The 19,070-nt window shown below is 36.6% G+C and overlaps 1 protein-coding gene across 3 annotated transcripts in view; it reads right to left on the bottom strand.

The window, feature by feature from the left end:
- Window positions 1–19,070, bottom strand: part of LOC118665935 (probable C-mannosyltransferase DPY19L2) — a 45,730-nt gene that overhangs the window by 24,450 nt on the left and 2,210 nt on the right. For all 3 annotated transcript variants that reach the window (XM_036327341.1, XM_036327343.1, XM_036327342.1), the window contains exons 2-11: window positions 18,000–18,024; window positions 16,436–16,523; window positions 15,497–15,634; window positions 11,483–11,603; window positions 9,895–9,988; window positions 7,949–8,006; window positions 6,099–6,190; window positions 5,104–5,203; window positions 1,622–1,699; window positions 813–899 (exon numbers count right to left, since the gene is read on the bottom strand). In XM_036327341.1, coding sequence (XP_036183234.1) covers window positions 813–899; window positions 1,622–1,699; window positions 5,104–5,203; window positions 6,099–6,190; window positions 7,949–8,006; window positions 9,895–9,988; window positions 11,483–11,603; window positions 15,497–15,634; window positions 16,436–16,523; window positions 18,000–18,024 — 881 coding nt within the window. The remainder of the gene's footprint in view (window positions 1–812; window positions 900–1,621; window positions 1,700–5,103; window positions 5,204–6,098; window positions 6,191–7,948; window positions 8,007–9,894; window positions 9,989–11,482; window positions 11,604–15,496; window positions 15,635–16,435; window positions 16,524–17,999; window positions 18,025–19,070) is intronic.

The raw sequence follows: 19,070 nt of genomic DNA, 5'->3' as shown, positions 1-19,070 counted from the left end.
AATAGGTCTTATTACTTTAATGTCACACCATATTTTGATCAAGATCTATATATTACCCAGCCCAATCACCCACCTTATTCACAAGACTTTGGTTGTTTCCAAAAATCAAATCCACCCTTGAAAGACGAAGTTTTGCCACCATTGAGGATATTCAAAAGAATGTGCCACAGTCTGTGAAGGCAATTCAGAGGAGTTCCAAAAATATTCTGAGCAATGGCAGTGTCACTGCAATACCTACTGAATCTACTGAAGTGACTTAGAAGGAAATAACTAATCTTGATCATAAATTAATGGTATGTTTTAAAAGTAAGTCTTGCCCGGCCTGTGTTGCTCAGTGGTTGAGTGTCGACCTATGAACCAGGAGGTCATGGTTCAGCTCCTGGTTAGGGCACATGCCTGGGTTGTGGGCTCGATCCCCAGTGGGGGGCAGGCAGGAGGCATCTGATAAATGATTCTCTCTCATTATTGATGTTTCTCTCTGTCTCTCTCTTCCTTCCTCTCTGAAATCAATAAATACTTTTTTTTTTAAATAAAATAAAAATGTCAGTCTTACCTGCTAGTTGTTTTTTTAAAATATTTACTTGGGTATTTGCCCTACAATGGTAAATTTTGTACCATGTTCTTTTCCAAGGATGAGCTAGCTAGAGAATAGGTGCTATTTGGGAAAAATTTTTTCATGTGAGTAATAATCAGGAAAGGGCCCTCAATGTTCTCCTAAACCTATATGAGGTACATTAAAACTCCTATTTCACAGGTTAAAAAAAAAAAAAAAAAAAAACACAAAAAACTTCATGAGCTTGGCAAATACTTACCCATGTCATTAACAAAGATGAAGAATAATAAGAAGATAAATACAATGAATTTCCAAACATCAACACGAAACAAAGGAGAACTGAAATCTGAAAAGTGAAGGAAAAAATGTCTCATCATTATTGGATCTATAGCACAATGCAGACTTTGTCTACAGGCATATAGCCATTCCAATACAAACATTTTATGCATACATAAGATTAATAAATAGGTCTTGGCTGAATGATAATAGAATTTCAACACACTGATAGATTCTAAGTGGTTTCAACACTATGAATTCTATATAGAAAAATTTAATTTTATTTCTCTGTCTGCTACTTGGTACAAAGAAAACTGCAAAAAACACTATTATTTCTATTGATTCAATAATGGAGTAATATAATAAATAAAACTTAGTTGTATTAATTTTTATCTTATTTTTGTTGCACTACCTGAGGATTTCTATTAATAAGGAAGCTTTATTTTATGTTCTTAGCTAGAAAATATTTATGTTATTAAAGGAGATGTGTTTAGAAACTAAGATAAAACCAAAAGTGCAAAAACATAAAATTTACAGAGTGTCATATTCATGCACAGTGCTAGAAATTTCAGGTCTCAGGGAAAAGACAGTTTCAAAAATAGTGACTAATAATAACTAAAACATAAAAATAAAAGTTTCAGAGATTAAAAACATCAACTCTGTAGTTGAAAGTATGTTGTAATATGGTATCTGTAATGTACATTTCCATTTTGATGTATTAAATAAAACTTGAAAGAAGGCATCCCTGAGATCTTATTTTAATATTTGACTTATAAGTACAAAAAATGTTACCATGTTCATATAAATGATCTTCTTAAATTTGTTTGGCTCAATGTACCCCACAACATACATAGGAAATAATGAGGCTATCTGAAATAAAGATATAAAAAAAGCAAAAGTGAAAAAAATGTAGAAAACGAATACTTCGCTATTCATAAGCAAAGTACAAGTAACAGTGGAATCATATTTCTAATATTCTAATAATGATAATGAAGTAATTTCAACTAACCTTTTCATTGGGAAGTAGAATAGCTAGGGGAAATACCTGGATGGAAGCCACAAATTACTAACAAGACAAAAAAAGAAAAAAGAAAGAAAGAAGCTAAGACCAGAGAAAAGATGGAAATCTGCAGTGCTGAGCATGACAATTTGGGGCACTTTTCTCCCAGAGGCATCTGCCAGTTGACATGCAGGTGGGAGATTTCCAGACTCAGAAGTGAAAGCACACCAAGAATGAGATCCTTGCTAAGTCCGCAGGCTTTGGCATGGGGCTTCAAAGAACTATACTAAAGAGCCAGAAATTGAGCCGTGCTCACAAAGACGAAAGCCTCTGACCTCTATCGTTCTCTCATCACATGAGGGTGACTCAAGATTGTTAGTGTCTTTATTTGCCTGCTGGAAGCAGATCTAATCTTCTCTGGAAGATGTTAGTATCAACCTAGTCTCAAATGAACTATATCGCTGTTCACGTACAATGTCCAACACCACATCAAAACTAACTAGATACAGGAAGAGATAAGGCATTATTACAAACACAATGGAAACAGATCCTTAATCTACTTCAGGGGTCAGCAAACTTTTTATATAAAAAGCCAAATAGTAAATGTTATACTGTGTGGGCCATATATAGTTTCTATTTTATACAGTAAGTTACCACTTAACATGGGCAATAGGCTTCAGCGACTTTAAGCTAAAAGACATACATGAAAACAATTTTACCACAGGCTAATTGACATAAGTTCTCATGGGATCTCATCAATGTTATAACAATACAATATTAAATGAAACGATGGTTAAGGACCTGCTGTATTCTTTCTCGATTTTTATTGTTGTTGTTAATCCTCACCCGCAGGTATTTTTTCCATTGATTTTTAGAGAGAGTGGAAGGGAGGGGGACTGAGAGCAGGAGAAACATCGATGTGAGAGAGACACATCGATTGGTTGCCTCCCGCATGTGCTCCGAGCAGGGCCAGGGATCGAGCCTGCAACCGAAGTACCCGAGACCCTTTGGTGCATGGGCTGATGCTCTAACCACTGAGAAAACTGGCTAGGGTTCTATTTTATTTTTGAACAATACTTTAAAAATATAAAAACCACTCTTAGCTCACAAATCACTCAAAAACATGTCTGACATCGTCAGGCAATGACTTTATGTTTGACATGTGCAAGGAAATAACAGGATTGAAAATTCCAGGAGAGTACATGAAAGTCATTTAAGAAACAAACAAATTGAAAATGTACAACTAGATACCACAATAACCAAAATTAAGAAGTCAAAGACAGGTTTAAAAGCAGGTTAAACAAGTGACAAACTGAAAAACAGGTCAGAAGAAAACATCTAGAAAAAAGCATAAAATGACAAAGGGGTGAATAATATATGCAAGAACATGAGCGATGTAGAGTATATGTTGTAAAAATCTAATATATTTTACTTTACATCTCAGAAAGGGATAAGGGAATTAAGTAAAAGCTATATTAAAAGAGATTTTACCTGGGAAGGTCCCAAAATTTATAGAAAAAAAATCAAGCACTGATTTATAAACTATTTCAAACCCCAACAAGAGATAAATTAGAATAAATAAACCTGACCACACTTAGGCATAGCATAGTAAAAAGTGCTCAAAGCCAAAGGCAAAGAGAAAACTCGGAAACAGCTGGAGACTGACTGACTGTAAGACTTACTACAAGGCTGCAGTAACTGAGACACACGGGATCGGAGAAAGAATAGACTACTGACCAGAGGACTAAGAGAGCGAGCTCAGGGACAGATGCTCACAATTACAGGCAACTGAGCTTTGACAGGGGAGCAAAGGTAACTCAATGGAGAAATGATAGCCTTTTTAACAGACAGTGCTGGGAGACTTGCACACCGGGCACAAAGAATAAATCCAGACCTAGACTTTACACATTTCATGGTCACATCTACTGATTCCCTCCTCTATGATATAATAAAAAAATTAGCTCAGCCTGACTGGCGCATAGCTCAGTGGTTGAGCACAGACCTATGAACCAGGAGGTCACGGTTTGACTCCAGGTCAGGGCACATGCCCAGGTTGTGGGCTCGATCCCCAGTGGGGGGGCTTGCAGAAGGCAGCCAATGATTCTCTCTCATCATGTTTCTATTTCTCTCCCTTCCTGTCTGAAATCAATAAAATATATATTATTTATATAATATATATATTAATATATATAATAATAGACAAACATGGTAATTAACCATAACTTCGCTACCCTTCCCATTGGCTAATCAGGGCAATATGCAAATTAACTGCCAACTAAGACGTCGGTTAATCGCCAACAAAGATGGCAGCTAATTTGCATACTGCAGGCAGATCCCGCTGCACCGCCCAAGGAGAGATCCTGGCCTGCCGTGTCTTGGGTGGGGTGGGAGGGTTGGGCGGGGCTAGCGGCAGTGTGATCAGAGCTGCTGTCCGCCCCAGCGCGGGGTCCGGGCCTGCCATGTCTTGGGCGGGGTGGGCGGCAGCAGATCTGAGCGGCCGCTTGCCCCAGCGCAGGATCCAGGCCTGCGGTTTCTTGGGCAGGGTGGGCGGGGCGCAGGGCGAGCGGCAGTGTGATCCATGAGAGGGCACAGGTTGGGCTGAGGGACCCCCCTTCCCTGCCAGTGCACAAATTTTTGTGCACGGGCCTTCTAGTATGTATGTGTATGTGTGTATGTATATATATATATGTATATGTGTGTGTGTATATATATATATATAATTTTTTTTTTAAACTCAGATCAGCTTCTTGGCATTAAGTATTGAGTTGTTTGGGGAAATAGGATATGGTCTCAATTTGCTCAAGAAATATTATGATGAAAGTTGAGAAATGGTGTCCAGTGAGACTCTGTCCTTCAGACGGAACGGCTGATGTTTAAGCTGGAGTAGAAGCAGAAGCCCCACCATGAGGAATAGGATTGGCCCTTACCATGTTGTGTAGCTTGGCACCCAAAGTAATTCCGAAGGCAAAGAAAGTCTACGGTAGATTTGTTTATAGAGCTCACTTCCCATGCCAACAAGAAAAGGGTGAATTCAAATAATCGGAAAAATACTTTTGCATGTTGGCCGTGAGTGTCTGCCTAACTAAGCAGTACACTAATAGACTGTAGACTCTATGATTTGTTATTTTTCAAAAGCACACATATATCTGAACTTCATAATTACTTCATTTTTTTGAAAATCTATTAGGGCACAAATATAATCGCATTGTAACACTTGTATAGAAACAACCAAGTACATTTGCATTCAACTTAAATTGGTCTAAAATCATCTTACCTGCGTAAAAAGTATAAACTGTGCAAACTGCCAGGGAAGCATGAAAGCAACATTGGAGAGGCAAAGCGCAATATAATACCTCCCGCTGCTGTGCGAGAGCCTGAGGAGAGAACTGACACCGATGAGTTTGCCCCTAAAAGTAGCCCATCACTAAGCACATCAACTAACGGCAAAGTGGCCACATCTGATGACTCCCTCCTCTTTGCTAGAAGACAAGATGTAGTTAACTTTAAAAGCTCATTAAAAAGAACTTCAGTGCTACTTGGATTATAAAAATGTTTAGCATAAAACAATCTGAATCAGAGCTTTAAAAGGAAATATCAGACCTTGTTTTATCTGTAAATACCATTCAGTGAGAGGGCTCACTAATGTGGGAAAACTATTTCTAGGATAAAGTTATTAATGGGATTCTACTGTTTATGTTTCTGTTGTTGCTGTTTCTCAGACCTCTTAAGGTCTGAAATGCTTATAAAATTAATTCCAGCAAAAATAAATGTGTCCAAGAAAAGCACCTGAGATGAAACTGATGGAACTGCTAGAAACATCAGGGGTTAAGAAATTTTCAAAAGTATCTAAATATATATGCTCCTTATGTATCTAACCTAGCATTTCCCAAGTTCAACCTTACATGGGACACTCCTTTCTCAGAATATACATTCATGTTCCCTCAAAACCACAGGAGGGAAAATGATGAGTCAGATTACATAAGCTTGGAGGGGGGAGAAAATAATAGTTTCCTTAAAACCTTGGAATCTTTAGCAAATACACATAAAAACTTACATTCTGATTTATTAAAACATCATGTAGTTATCTAAAACTTAATATTTTAGATTATTTTAATTGGCTATTCAACTTATTTTAAAAGTGACTAAAAAAAACAGCACCTACATTTGAATAACTTTTCTTTTTCCTTTTTGAATAACTTAATAGGTTGATGCATATTTTAAGAAACATACCTTTAATATACTTAGATTTGTTTCATAAATAAAAATTACCTGAGGATCAAAGTTAAAATGCACATTTGAAGCACAAGAAATGGATATGAGAAACTTTCCCGGAGAGGTGGAGTCCACATCACACGAGTAGCCTGAAATCAGTAAAATGCTTATTCACTTTCCATTCCATTGCAATAAACATTATTAATCTCAAAATCATGGCTGGGGCCTGGCTGGCGTGGTTCAGTGGTTGAGCGTCAACTTATGAACCAGCTCACGGTTCAATTCCAGGTCAGGGCACATGCCTGGGTTGTGGGCTTGATCCCTAACAGGGGGTGTGCAGAAGGCAGCCAATCAACGATTCTCTCTCATCATTGATGTTTCTTTCTCTCTCTCTTCTTTTTCTCCCTTCCTCTCTGATATCAATAAAAAAATATATTTTAAAAAAAATCATGGCTGGACTGGTTTTAGTGCTTTAATACCACGCTCATTCACTTCTGAAAACGCCTGGTATAGTTTCTCAGTCTTTGGAGCTCTCTGAACGACACCGCCATAAGGTAGAGGGCCCTTCACTAGCAAGTGCAGAAACGGGAAAGCTCTGTAAGGCCCTGTGTAGGAAACGCAAAGGATAAACAGGATAGTAGGTACAGGAGCGGTAGAGTCTAGGATGGAAAAACAGACCCACACCCCAGCGCTGCAGTGACGACCCTGGCATCCCAAGGCTTGGAGACGTATACACACCCAGGAAAATGCCTGAACAGATGTTAACTAGGGATCTCACAAACACCACGGGATCATCTCTTTACACAAACATACTTGGTGAATAACAAGGCATTTGTTTGCTTTATGTTACTATATTTAATACATTTATCTATAACTTTATTATTCCCTTGTCTAAAAGATTTTCTTTAATTAACCTCTACCTTTCTCAATGGTGATGAATAAAAGTCATACTGTGTATAAGCTGTGCCATAACATATTTCATATTTTGCTTCCAAAAACTAGACATCAGATTCTCTCACTTTTCACTGCCACATCCTCAGCACCTAACAGAGAGTCTGGCACATTACACACACTATATTTTGTTGAATGAATGTATCCTATCCTATATAAGAAAAGCCTAATATGCAAATTGACCAAACAGTGGAATGACAAGTCACTATGATGCACACTGACCACCAGGGGGCAGACACTCAGTGCAGGAGCTGCCCCCAGGCTAGCCAAGGCAGATGCCAGCGGGGGGGGGGGGGGGGGGGAAGGGGTTGATCGCCCCACAGATAGGCCCTGATCACCAGCCAGGCCTAGGAAGCCTACCAGTGCATGAATTTCGTGCACTGGGCCTCTAGTTCTAAATAACTTCCTACAAACTCTTTTAAGGTGGCATGCACTGTTGGACTGAACTGGTTGCACTCTATTCTGATTCAGCATTTTGTGTTACTGAAAAGGCAGCATCATGCAATAGAAGAAATGAGGCTTTAGAGCCAGACAGATATGAATGGGAAACCCAGCTTCCTCATGTAGTGAATGTGAAATCCTGGGTACGGATCTTAACCTCTGTAAATTTCTATTTCAAACCTTCTGTGAGGATAACAGCCATCTTCCCAAAAAGGTTTGTCAGGAATAAATGCAATACAAAGTGCCGAAATACAACAAGTACAGTATTTCCTTTTTTTGTGAAATATATGTGTATGAGTGCATACACTAAAAACCAGGCAAGACATTTCATGTCACAAATTCTAATTATATAAAAATGTGGGTCAACAGGATTAAATATCATTTACAACACAAGGCTCTTTAAAGTACTGGGAAGTTCTAAGTAATATGCAATTATATATTGTTTTGATGGATATAATTCTTTGTTCCTATACAATCCCTTCTATTTCTTAAAAATTATTTTCTAGAAAACAAACCTCTCCATGGTTGAAAAAGTAGCATAATACTGTAATTAGACCTCCAAAGTGAGTCCCACTGTAAGAAAAGTATACAATCATAATTCATGCAAAATATAGTGATACACAAGATTATCTTAGAATTTTAAATCATATTTAAAATGTCATAGTATTAAGCCATATAAAATATGAGATAATAGTAAACATTTTAAAAGTACGTTGTTGATGCTTTAATGTTGAATGTACAAACATATAAAGAGTACATATAAAATAATCTGAATTTTATATTTACTTTCTAAATAAAATTTATAAGATGTGAACATAAGATAATATTTAACAAACAGGCCACGCTTCAGAGTCTCGATTGCATTTTTTGAATATTCAGAATGGAGGCAGATTTTTGTCTTTTGACTAAGGGAGGAAAACAAGAGTCTAACAGTTTCATTAGCAGTATCTTGAAACTGTCTAAATTCCTGCAAATATTCTTGAGTCCCAATGCAAACAACAATGTAGATACAAAAATCAGATCGAGGGCAACCATCAAAGGTCGAGAACCATTTCTTCAAGTGGCCTTTTGTTTGTACGTGTTTCATCACTTACATCCACAGCTCCACACTTGGAAGACAGTAAGTATTGGCTGAATGATTGAAAAAGGAAGAAATAGTTTTTTAAAAAAACACCAGAGGAAAGCAGATGGGAAGTGATTGCCATTAGCAAGTTTTCACTAAAGGAAATTCAAAGGGTGCATTTTGAAAAGTAAGAAATTGAGAGAAGGAATGTCTGAGAAGAACAATACTGTATATAGAAACTAGGAACATGTGGGTAAAACTAAGATTTGACATAAACAACAGAGTAAAACACACACACAAAAATAAATCCTGTGGAGGGGCAATAGGGGCTCTAAACTGTGGTAATAATGACAAGATGCCAGGGGCTGTTTTGAAGCAAAGTGTTACAAAATTCCCTGTTCTGATGAGGAGGACAGGGAAGACATTACATGTAGAGGTGATGAAGTTAGACATGCATGTTAACATGTTAGCCTGAGCCACCAAAACAACAGAAATGGAGCAGCTGCTTTCCACATTGGTGCCGGTGGGGGAGGGTGGCCACAGTAAGAAATACAAAATATCCCCACAAATTCCTACTTCTCATGTTTCTCATATGCCATTCAATATCTCCAGTATTAGTGAACGTCTATAGTCAACATCTGCTGTATCTACATGACCTTCCTAAAGACAGAAGCTTCCTTTGACATTCCAGAACTATGTAACTAATTTAGAGAAGATAACTCTTCGATTGCTCAGCAATAAAAAATATAAATTTTAAAAAGTCTTAGTCTTGTGTAACATTTTCCTTGTTTAATGAAGCATAAGACATACAAACTACTTTCTAAAATAAAATATCTTTAAACCTGACACCATAATCTTAAGTAATCCTTCCCCCCCCCCTCAAAAAACTGTGATGTGCTTAAGTCTATTTTTCCTATATGGCATACATATAGGAAAGTACATGAAATTTATGGGGTAATTATACAGTGAACATCCCTGCTACCACCTGTCACTGAGACAGAGAACCGATTGCATCCGAGTCCCCACTCGTCACCCCTTGAGACAGCCACTATCCTGACTTCTGCAATGATCAATATAGCCACTTCTACATACATATCACACTATCATTTACTTTCATCTGCTTTTAAGTTTCATACAAATGGAAGTATGCAGGATTTCATTTTGTGCCTGCTTTCATTCATTCAATATTATAATATTTGTCCATGTTGGTGTGTGTAGCCACAGCTCTCATTCTTTCTCACTGTTGTATAGTATTCCACTATATTAATAAGCTGAAAAAAAATCTACAAATATTCCTACTAATATATTGATCTCATTAATTATCTTTTTCCTATAATCAACAAATGTCAGCCAGGCCTTATGAGCCCACTACAAGATCTTACAATACAGTAGTCTTACCTCAGACACGCACCATATATGAAGAACATCGACATCATTACTCCATTTAAAATAAAAATCACACCAACATAAAAGCAAGCAGGGTCTCCCACTCCTTTAAAAAGACACAGATTATTTAGTATTTAATAAATAAATGACTATCAAGTAACTGGACATAATGATTGAGGTGCTTTGTAATCAAGAACTCATGAATTTGCTGAAAGCATTTGCTTTACAGATTGCCTCTCTAATAGTTCATTAGTACTTTCCCCAATTAATTATTATTATACTGTAATAATTAATTGGTGCTTCATTCTATTTAGGAAATAAATACTGCTACTGTTCAGTATCTGGAACTGTCCGTAGAGTCACTTGATGAATTACAAGAGAAAATTCATTGTGTTACTATCTTTTGCTTGGTTCTAGGATGAGTAAGATATGGGCCCTGACCTCAAAGAACAGCTTTAGACTATATGAGATAACCTAGTTATTTGATCCATCATTATGTAGATAGCCAGAACCTTAAACATTAACATATAATGAATCCCATGCACAAGACTAGATAGATAGACATGTATAAAATATATTAACACACAACGGACTAGGTGCTTTACAATCTTCATGTCATAATCCTCAGAACAAATCTATGAGATTAGTTGTTATGAAAATAATTTTTAATGATTGAGAAAACAGAACATAGAAAATTTAAATTGCCCAGCCAGCATGGCTCAGTGGTTGAGCGGCGACCTTTGAACCAGGAGGTCATGGTTTGATTCGTCGTCAGAGCACATGGCCAGGTTGCAGGCTCTATCCCCGATGTGGGGTGGGCAGGAGGCAGCCGATCAATGATTCTCTCCCATCACTGATGTTTCTATTTCTCTCTCCCTCTGAAATCAACAAAAATATTCTGAGTTGAAATGTTATTGCAAACAAATCTATTAAAACATATTTATAAAATATACTAAGCAGTCATGTTGTGGAGAATATGCAGAAATGAAGAGAAAAACAGCTATGTAAATGCTATGCAAGTAGATACACGTGACTTCGAATATCAGTTCAAAGGACAGCATCACAGTAGACTGTAAAGTGAGAAACCGCACACGTCTTAAATAGCAGCAACCATTACAGATCCCGAAAACTGTGACCTGTTCCAAAAGCGGTTCTTTGACTAAGATACCAACGTAGAAGGTGCATATGAAGAGTGGAAATATTTCTAAATCAATCTGCTATTGTATATCTGATTTTATGTTTCCATAACTAAATTTTTATATTAACTATCATAGGTATATATGTCACTGTTTAACCTACATCCCCACATTTAGGTATTCAAGCTACCCTAAAACTTTTTTGTATCTTATTCTGAAATGGAAGGAATGACTTAATGTCAGGACTGCCTTGCACTGAGGTATATTAATATTCTAATTCTAAATACTCATATTAGTAAGTACATAGCCTTCTCAGAAAATTACTTTAAAGAGGAATCAGTTATAGTCTTTTAAGAAAATCAATCACTAGTTTACAATAATTCTTAAAATAAGTCCTAATAGTATAAGATGTTTATGCAAACATTAGCGACAACATAGCAGCATTTTAGGAAAAATAAACATGCCTTCACAGCTTTGAACTTCACTTAGAGGTTGGACTCTTGTGACATTCCAGCAGGTCTTAGTTTCTATCCCAAATACATTCGTTATTCCCACAAATGTGCGATACCAGAAGGCCAGAATCACCTACAACAGATAAAAACAAAGGAGTGAAGGAAAATACATTATCTTCATAACTTTTTCAAAATATCACTTCATGATGGTTGCCTTTGACATTATAAACTTTGACAAATTTATTTCAATCATTTCACTTGGAAAACAGTAATTGTATTATACACATGCATTATAAACTACAGTTGTATATTATAATGAACATCTGTAAAAATTTTTGATGTAATCAACATGCCTGTAATATACTCTTATAATCAACTCTAACATAATAGTAGCTGTAAAATCAAGTATAACATTCTATATTAAAACATGATGATTAATAGTCATATAAATCTTTGTATTTTGCTATTTCATAACTGTTACTGAGGCCCTTGAATTTATTTATTTCATAGTCTAGAAAATATTTAACCAACTGCATATGGAATAATAGCTCCTGTGCCCATTAAAACTCTAACCAAGCAGATTTAACCAATTCTTCTCAATCTGAAATCCACTTTAAAAAGTGTAATAAAGACAAATGAATATAACAAAATATTGCAAACAAAATGGTCATACCTGGTAGATTTAAAAAAATTATTTTATCTAGTTGGGGGAAATAATGCAAGATGATTTTTAAAAAGTAAAGAGTTCAAAGTAAAAGTAAAAATTGCCTAGAGCCACGTACTTTAAAAGGTTAGTGATCATCCCTCTAGTCCAGGGGTTCTCAACCTGTGGGTTGCGAACCCTTTAGCGGTCGAACGACCCTTTCACAGGGGTCGCCTAAGACCATCCTGCATATCAGATATTTACATCATGATTCATAACAGTAGCAACATTACAGTTATGAAGTAGCAACGAAAATAATTTTATGGTTGGGTCACAACATGAGGAACTGTATTTAAAGGGCCAGAAGGTTGAGAGCCACTGCTCTAGTCTCTCCCCAGGCATATAAAAACACATAGAGTTTTTCAATATTATATTACTCTTACTAATGAATATTATATATATTTCAGAGAGGAAGGGAGAGAAAGATAGAAACATCAATGATGAGAGAGAATCATCAACTGGCAGCCTCCTGCACACCCCCTACTGGGGACAGAGCCCACAACCTGGGCATGTGCCCATGCCTGGAATTGAACCCGGGACCCTTCAGTCCACAGGCCAATGCTCTATCCACTGAGCAAAACTGGCTTGGGCTGAAAATCATATATTATTATTCCTACTAAAAAAACTTTGTAAACATCTTTCCATGTCCAAAAAGCATAGATTTACTATTTCATAACTTAATTTTATAAAACTGACATTCTGTTAAAATGTATAATTTTTGTTTTTGTGCATTTATCATACAGGTACAAAACATTACCACATTGAATGAATGTGCTAAGAATTATACTCCTAGAATTATACTCCTTTCTGGGATGCAGCTTGATACAGTAGAAAACCATGGCTTTGAAATCAAAACTGAACTCAACTTTTCACTTTACAAGTTATGGTTTCCATGGCCTGAAGCAATCCTTCAGACTCTGAAATGCAGCTGTCTCATCTCTAAAATGTTCAGATGCCCAGGTTTCAATTTAAAATCACTCATCACATTAAAATCTCAAACTTAATGGAAAAAAAATCAAGATTCCAACAATGAGATGACAAAAATATTAGAGTTATTGCTCCAATGAGCAATTATGAACATGTTTAAAACAAATGGAAACACAGAAAGTCTTAGGAAAAAATGGAGTCTTAGCAAAAAACAAACAAAAAACAGAATATATAAGGAAAAAAATAAATGAAAAATACAATAACCAAAATAAAAATTCAATGGATGGGCTTAACAATAGAATGAAGGAAACTGAGGGAAATAATCACGGAATTGGCAAATAGAACACTAGAAATTACTCAATTTGAGCAACTAAGAGACTGAAAAAAATCATAACAAATCCCTAGGGACCTGTGGGACTACAACAAAAGAGCTAATGCTTGTGTCAATGGAGTCTTAAGAGGAAAGGAGAAAGAGGAAACTAAACCTGAGCAAACCAAAAATAGGATAAAACCAAAGAAATCCACCAAATGTATCACACTTTTTAAAACTTTTAAACATCATACTTTTGAACACTTGTGAAAACTAAAAAAGATAAAATAGTAAAAGCAACAAGGAAGAGGCAAAAATCTTTCCTTAAAAAAGAAAAACAATTCAACAAGTAGATTTCTCACCAGAAACCATGGAGGGCAAGAACAAAGTGGCACATTCGTCAAATGCTGAAAGAAAAGCTGTCAATACAGAATCCTATATCCAGCAAAAATAGCCTTCAAGAATTAAAGGTAACTCGACATAAAAAGTTAAGGAAAGCTAAGAAAATATGTTGTCATAGATCTATCCTAAAAGAATGACTAAAGAAAATTCTATGAACAGAAATGAAATTATCAGGAAGAAACAATTTTTTAAAATAGATAAAATACTTTTCTTCTCCTTTTGAGTTCTAAAAAATAAGTATGATGGCTAAAAAGCAAACATCTGATGTAGTTTTAAATGGATGTAGAGAAAATATTTAAGATGATTATGTTATAAAGGGGTAGGTATAAAGAGATATAAAGAAAGGTAAGGTTTAATTAGAGCTAGTAACATGATAATAGCAGAAGACTGTAATAAGTCATGTATAAAATGTAATAGCTACAACCACTAGAAATCTATATAAAGAATATTAAAACACTATAGTTAAATTAAAATAGAATACTAAAAAATGTACTAATAGCTCACAGGAAGACAGAAAAAGAATACAGGAAAATGAAAATCCAGAACAAAGAGAAAACTAAAAATTATAGACTTAAGCCCAAACATATTAATTACATTAAAAGTGGTAAAATACACCAATCAAAAGATAGAGATTGACAGATGCTAGATGATATTCAAAATCAACTGTAAATTCTATACAAAAGCAACAGAAGATGGAAAAATAAAAGTATTACCATTAACAACAGTGAAAATAGTATTATAGAAGACTGTATGGCTGAAAAATACAAAATACCGCTGAGACAAAAATGATTGGAGATCTACTCTAAACCATCATCATAGATTGGAGGGTTTAATATTAAGATGCTGACTCTTTCCAATATATGTATAAACCCAATGCAATCCCAATCAAAATCTCAATAAGATTTTTGGAGAAACTGATAAACTGACTCTAACATTTACATAGAAACACAATTTTGACACGGAAAAACAAAGTTAGAGAACTACCTTGTTTTAAGATTTATCATAAAGTTACAACCATCAAAGCGGTGTGGTATTGGCATAAATATGGACATATAGGACAACAGAATAGTAGGGAATCCAGAAACAGATGCATACGTAATAATGTCACTCAATTCTTAACATATATGCCAAGGCAATTCAATGGAAAAGGACAGTTACCACAAAGACGCACATGGGAACTTTTTGGTATTATTTTCAATGTTTTATAACTCAATGGTGGTTTGGTTATACAGTTTTATACATCTGTCAAATGTATAACTAAAAGAACTGTGTACTCAAAATGGTGTGTTCTATTGCATGTAAGTTACACCTCAACAGAGCTGATTAAGTGAAGAGAAAGCAGCCAGAAAGAGGGAAGATATGTCATCATGTATTACTAAGGATTCCACTATAAAATATATAAATTATGCCCACAAATAAGAAAACAGCCATCAAAAAGGTGACAAATATTTACACAGGTAACTGACAGAAGAAGTTCAAATGTCTATTAAACATGAAAATATTCTTAACTCCACAAACAATAAGGGAAGTACAGATTAAAACAAATCCAGGAGAGGATCTGATACTCTATTCAACTATAAGGACACACACAATCAATAAACTTTAAAGGTCCCCTCCTTTATAAAACATCGTGTTCACTTACTATTTTTAACTAATAAAAAAGAATCACTCAAATTTCACTCACCTCTGGATAAAGATGGAAGCGTTTCACTGTGTTGATTACAAGGGGATACTCAGTGAGCCTGTCATTCATAATTGTCCACAGTCCTTCCAAAAACGAAGGTGCTTGAATAATGGTCTTGAAGTAGGAATAATAAAGTCCCTTTAAAAGGCACAAATTGTCAATGTAAGTAAAGTTTGAACATATTTATTTTTATAACTCCTTTCAGAACAGTTTTTCTGTAGGAAAAGGTTAATAAGAAGGCCTCCTAGTTCCTCCTTGCTACTACTGCCTTCTTAGGCTCAAAAGGCATACTTTTTAGGTTATCAATGTGCTATTCTTTCATAAGTTCTGTAGGTTTCAATGGATGTAGAGAAAATATTTAAGATGATTATGTTATAAAGGGGTTAGGGTAAAGAGATGTAAAGGTAAGGTTTCTATACCTCATTAGAGCTAATAAAATGATAATAGCAGAAGACTATAATAAGCCATGTATTACATTTTACAGATTATATATCAAAACAACCAAAAAATATTAGAGGTTTTAAAGTTCCCTCTTAAAAGTGATTATCTTGAAGTCAAGAGCTAAAAAAAAGGGGGAGGGGAGAAAAAGTTAGGTACTAGTAAAACATGGGGTCTCCCAACTCTAACCCGACAGCAAGCATTTTCTGATCACATTTGATGCCCTATATCACTTCTTAAGTGTTGTCTGTGTTCTCCTCTTCCTCAACTATTATAATTGGCCTTCATTATCTTAAAGAGAAGTCCGTATCAGGAAAGGAGGAGAGAAAATGAGGTAAGCAAAAGAATCCTGAAGCACTTTCTACTTGAGTGATAACCCTAAGTCATAGCTTGAGGAACAATGCAGTTCACCAAAAACGCATTTCAGTTCCTCATAACTGTCTGCTAATTATGTCCATAAATTAAGCTACAAGTTAATTCATTAGAAAAAAAGAACCTAACCATTTCGGTGCGAAAAGTCATTTCCCGTTCCAAAGATGAGAGGTGAGAAAAATGACGATCATTTTCAAAAAGTATTGATAAATGTATCCTAGAAAGAAGAAAAAAAGCACCATATTATAATAAAAACATGTTTCAGACACGTCCTAAAATAACTAAGTTATAGATAAATTTTTACAGTAAACATTGACTTAACTTTATAGTTTGTTTCCTGGCTTGTCTGTCTTCAGGCATTCAGTCTAAGTACAGCACCCACTGACTGAACGCCAGGCCCTCAGCCAGAAAGGAGGTTAAGTTTGGGTGTGTTAATTTCACAAGTGCCTCTAATGTACCAGCTTGTGGCAATGCCTCTTAAGTGTTGAAAAGCCTGTGGAATGTCATTTTAAATAAAGCTACTTTACATTAAAGCTATTATAAATAAGGATAATTCCATATAAGGAAGGAAACAGCTTCCAAGTGTCAAAGGACTCAGAACACCAAGATGTTTTATCAGAGCGGCTGAAGGAACAGCTGCAGGCAGGGGAGATGGGGCACGTGTGCTGAGCAAAAGGAGTACAGAAAATAAACGGAGCAATTTTGCTTTCCTTCACTTACATAGCAGACTCTTTCCAATGAACAGAAAACAAAGCAAAATTCCACACACCAATCCTGTCTCCACTCACCGTCATCGACATGTGGGGCGTGTGCCAGGCTACCGATAACGGCCAGGAATATTTCTTACCATCACAGCCCTAGTTCTAACATCAGAGCCTCCCTGCAGACCAAACGGCCAGAACAGCACTGCCCCAAGAAGAGAAATCCCGGAGCTCAGGTAAAAATGGAAATATGTAAGAGGAAAACTACTATAAGTTTTACCAAAAACATCACTTGTGCAAAGTAAGGTGCATGTGCACTGACGTCTCATTTAACTCTGTGTTACCACTGAGAGTCTTGATCTTCATTTCTACCCGATTTCCAAGTGACAGGTGTTACTACAAGTTAACATCTAAGCTTATGTCAGCTAGCACACTCCGTTACTGTCAAGTAAGGGAGTTTTGTAGATGAAATAAACATGCAGAGTACATTAGAAAATCTAGATATTTAAGAAATACAGGAGTGAATCCTTTGGTAAAGCCCAAGTACTGTAAGGCATAAGTTACTATTCCCCTAACATGCCCATTTTGTAAATGCTGCTTCACATATGCCATTTTTAAAAAGGTAATCTGGCCCTAGCCGGTCTGGCTCAGTGGGTAGAGCGCTGGCTTGCCAGGTTCCATTCAGATCAAGGGTACATATCTTGGTTGCAGGCTCCTCCCTGGCCTGAGCCCTCGTGCATGAGGCAACCAAACACATCGATGTCTCTCTCTCTTCCACTCTCTCTAAAAGATCAATGGGAAAATATCCTTGCGCGAGGATTTAAAAATAAACAAAGTGTAAAAAAAAGTAAACTGTATGTATCAACTGATAGATACACATACAGATGATGTTCTATACACATACCAAGCAGTTATGGCTTATTGTATATGAACAGTGATGGCAATTTTTAATTAAAATGCTTTTATTTATTTTGAACTGAACCTAATCTTACCAGTGCATAACTCCCACAAAGATACCTGGAAAAAGAAAAAGAAAAAAAAAGTCATTAAAAGTTGCTTTCATATGATAATTATAATATACCCTTAAACCAACTACTTCAAATGCATTCCCTGTATGTCTAGCGAGAACACACAAGCAAGGTGGCTAAGTCTGTCTACATAAGTTAGGAAAAAATCCAGAAGCTCATAAAACAAATTGTGAGTAGCACTTACCTCCGCAGGGGGGAGTTGAGGAGCAAAAGGGGAGACTTGGGAGATCATGTCTCCTTCACAAAATTTGCAAAAGAGTGATGAAATTCCTGATGATTTTTTTCAGTATCCTCTTATTATCACTGTTATTCTCTATTTCTTTACATCAACTTTTAACAAGAGTCACATATATACAACATGGCCAGTCCCATCCTTCCAGAAGTGATTGGGCCACAGGAGCCACTCCAGCCCACTTCCACTGGTGCTCAGCAGAAGATGGCAAAGGCAGGAAATGCTCCCTCAGCAGCCCCCCCCCCCCCCCCCCGAGAGCCCCGTCCCCAGACCCAGGCCTGGGAGGCTCACCTGGAGTCCCCAGGTCAGCGCTGTGGGAAAGAGGCTTATCAGGGAGTTGCCAGGCAGGTCAAACCATGACACCACGGTGACCCCAGAGGGTGGACTTGTTGAGGAGCTCCACACACTGTGTGACCCCTCCGGTGGCTGGCACCCTGTTTATTTTTAAGGGACCATGGCAGCTGGGGAGAAGGGATGGCAGGAGGCCAACTTAAACCACCACAAATCCCCGTTCTTACAGGCTTTCAGCAGGTTTTCTTGAACAAACGTGTTCTAGAACAGTGGTTCTCAACCTTCCTCACGCCACGACCCTTTAATACACGTCCTCATGTTGTGGTGACCCCCAATGTCATTGTTACAAATGGAACATAATTAAAGCATAGTGGTTAATCACAAAAAAAATATGTAACTATATATGTGTTTTCCGATGGTCTTAGGCGACCCCTGTGAAAGGGTCATTTGATCGCCAAAGGGGTCGCGACCCACAGGTTGAGAACCTCTGTTCTAGAGTGTTGTAAACCTTT

The sequence above is a fragment of the Myotis myotis genome, unplaced genomic scaffold (assembly GCF_014108235.1).
Source record: "Myotis myotis isolate mMyoMyo1 unplaced genomic scaffold, mMyoMyo1.p scaffold_m19_p_11, whole genome shotgun sequence".
In the NCBI taxonomy this organism is placed as follows: domain Eukaryota; kingdom Metazoa; phylum Chordata; class Mammalia; order Chiroptera; family Vespertilionidae; genus Myotis; species Myotis myotis.
This window is presented reverse-complemented; position numbering and strand designations above follow the sequence as displayed.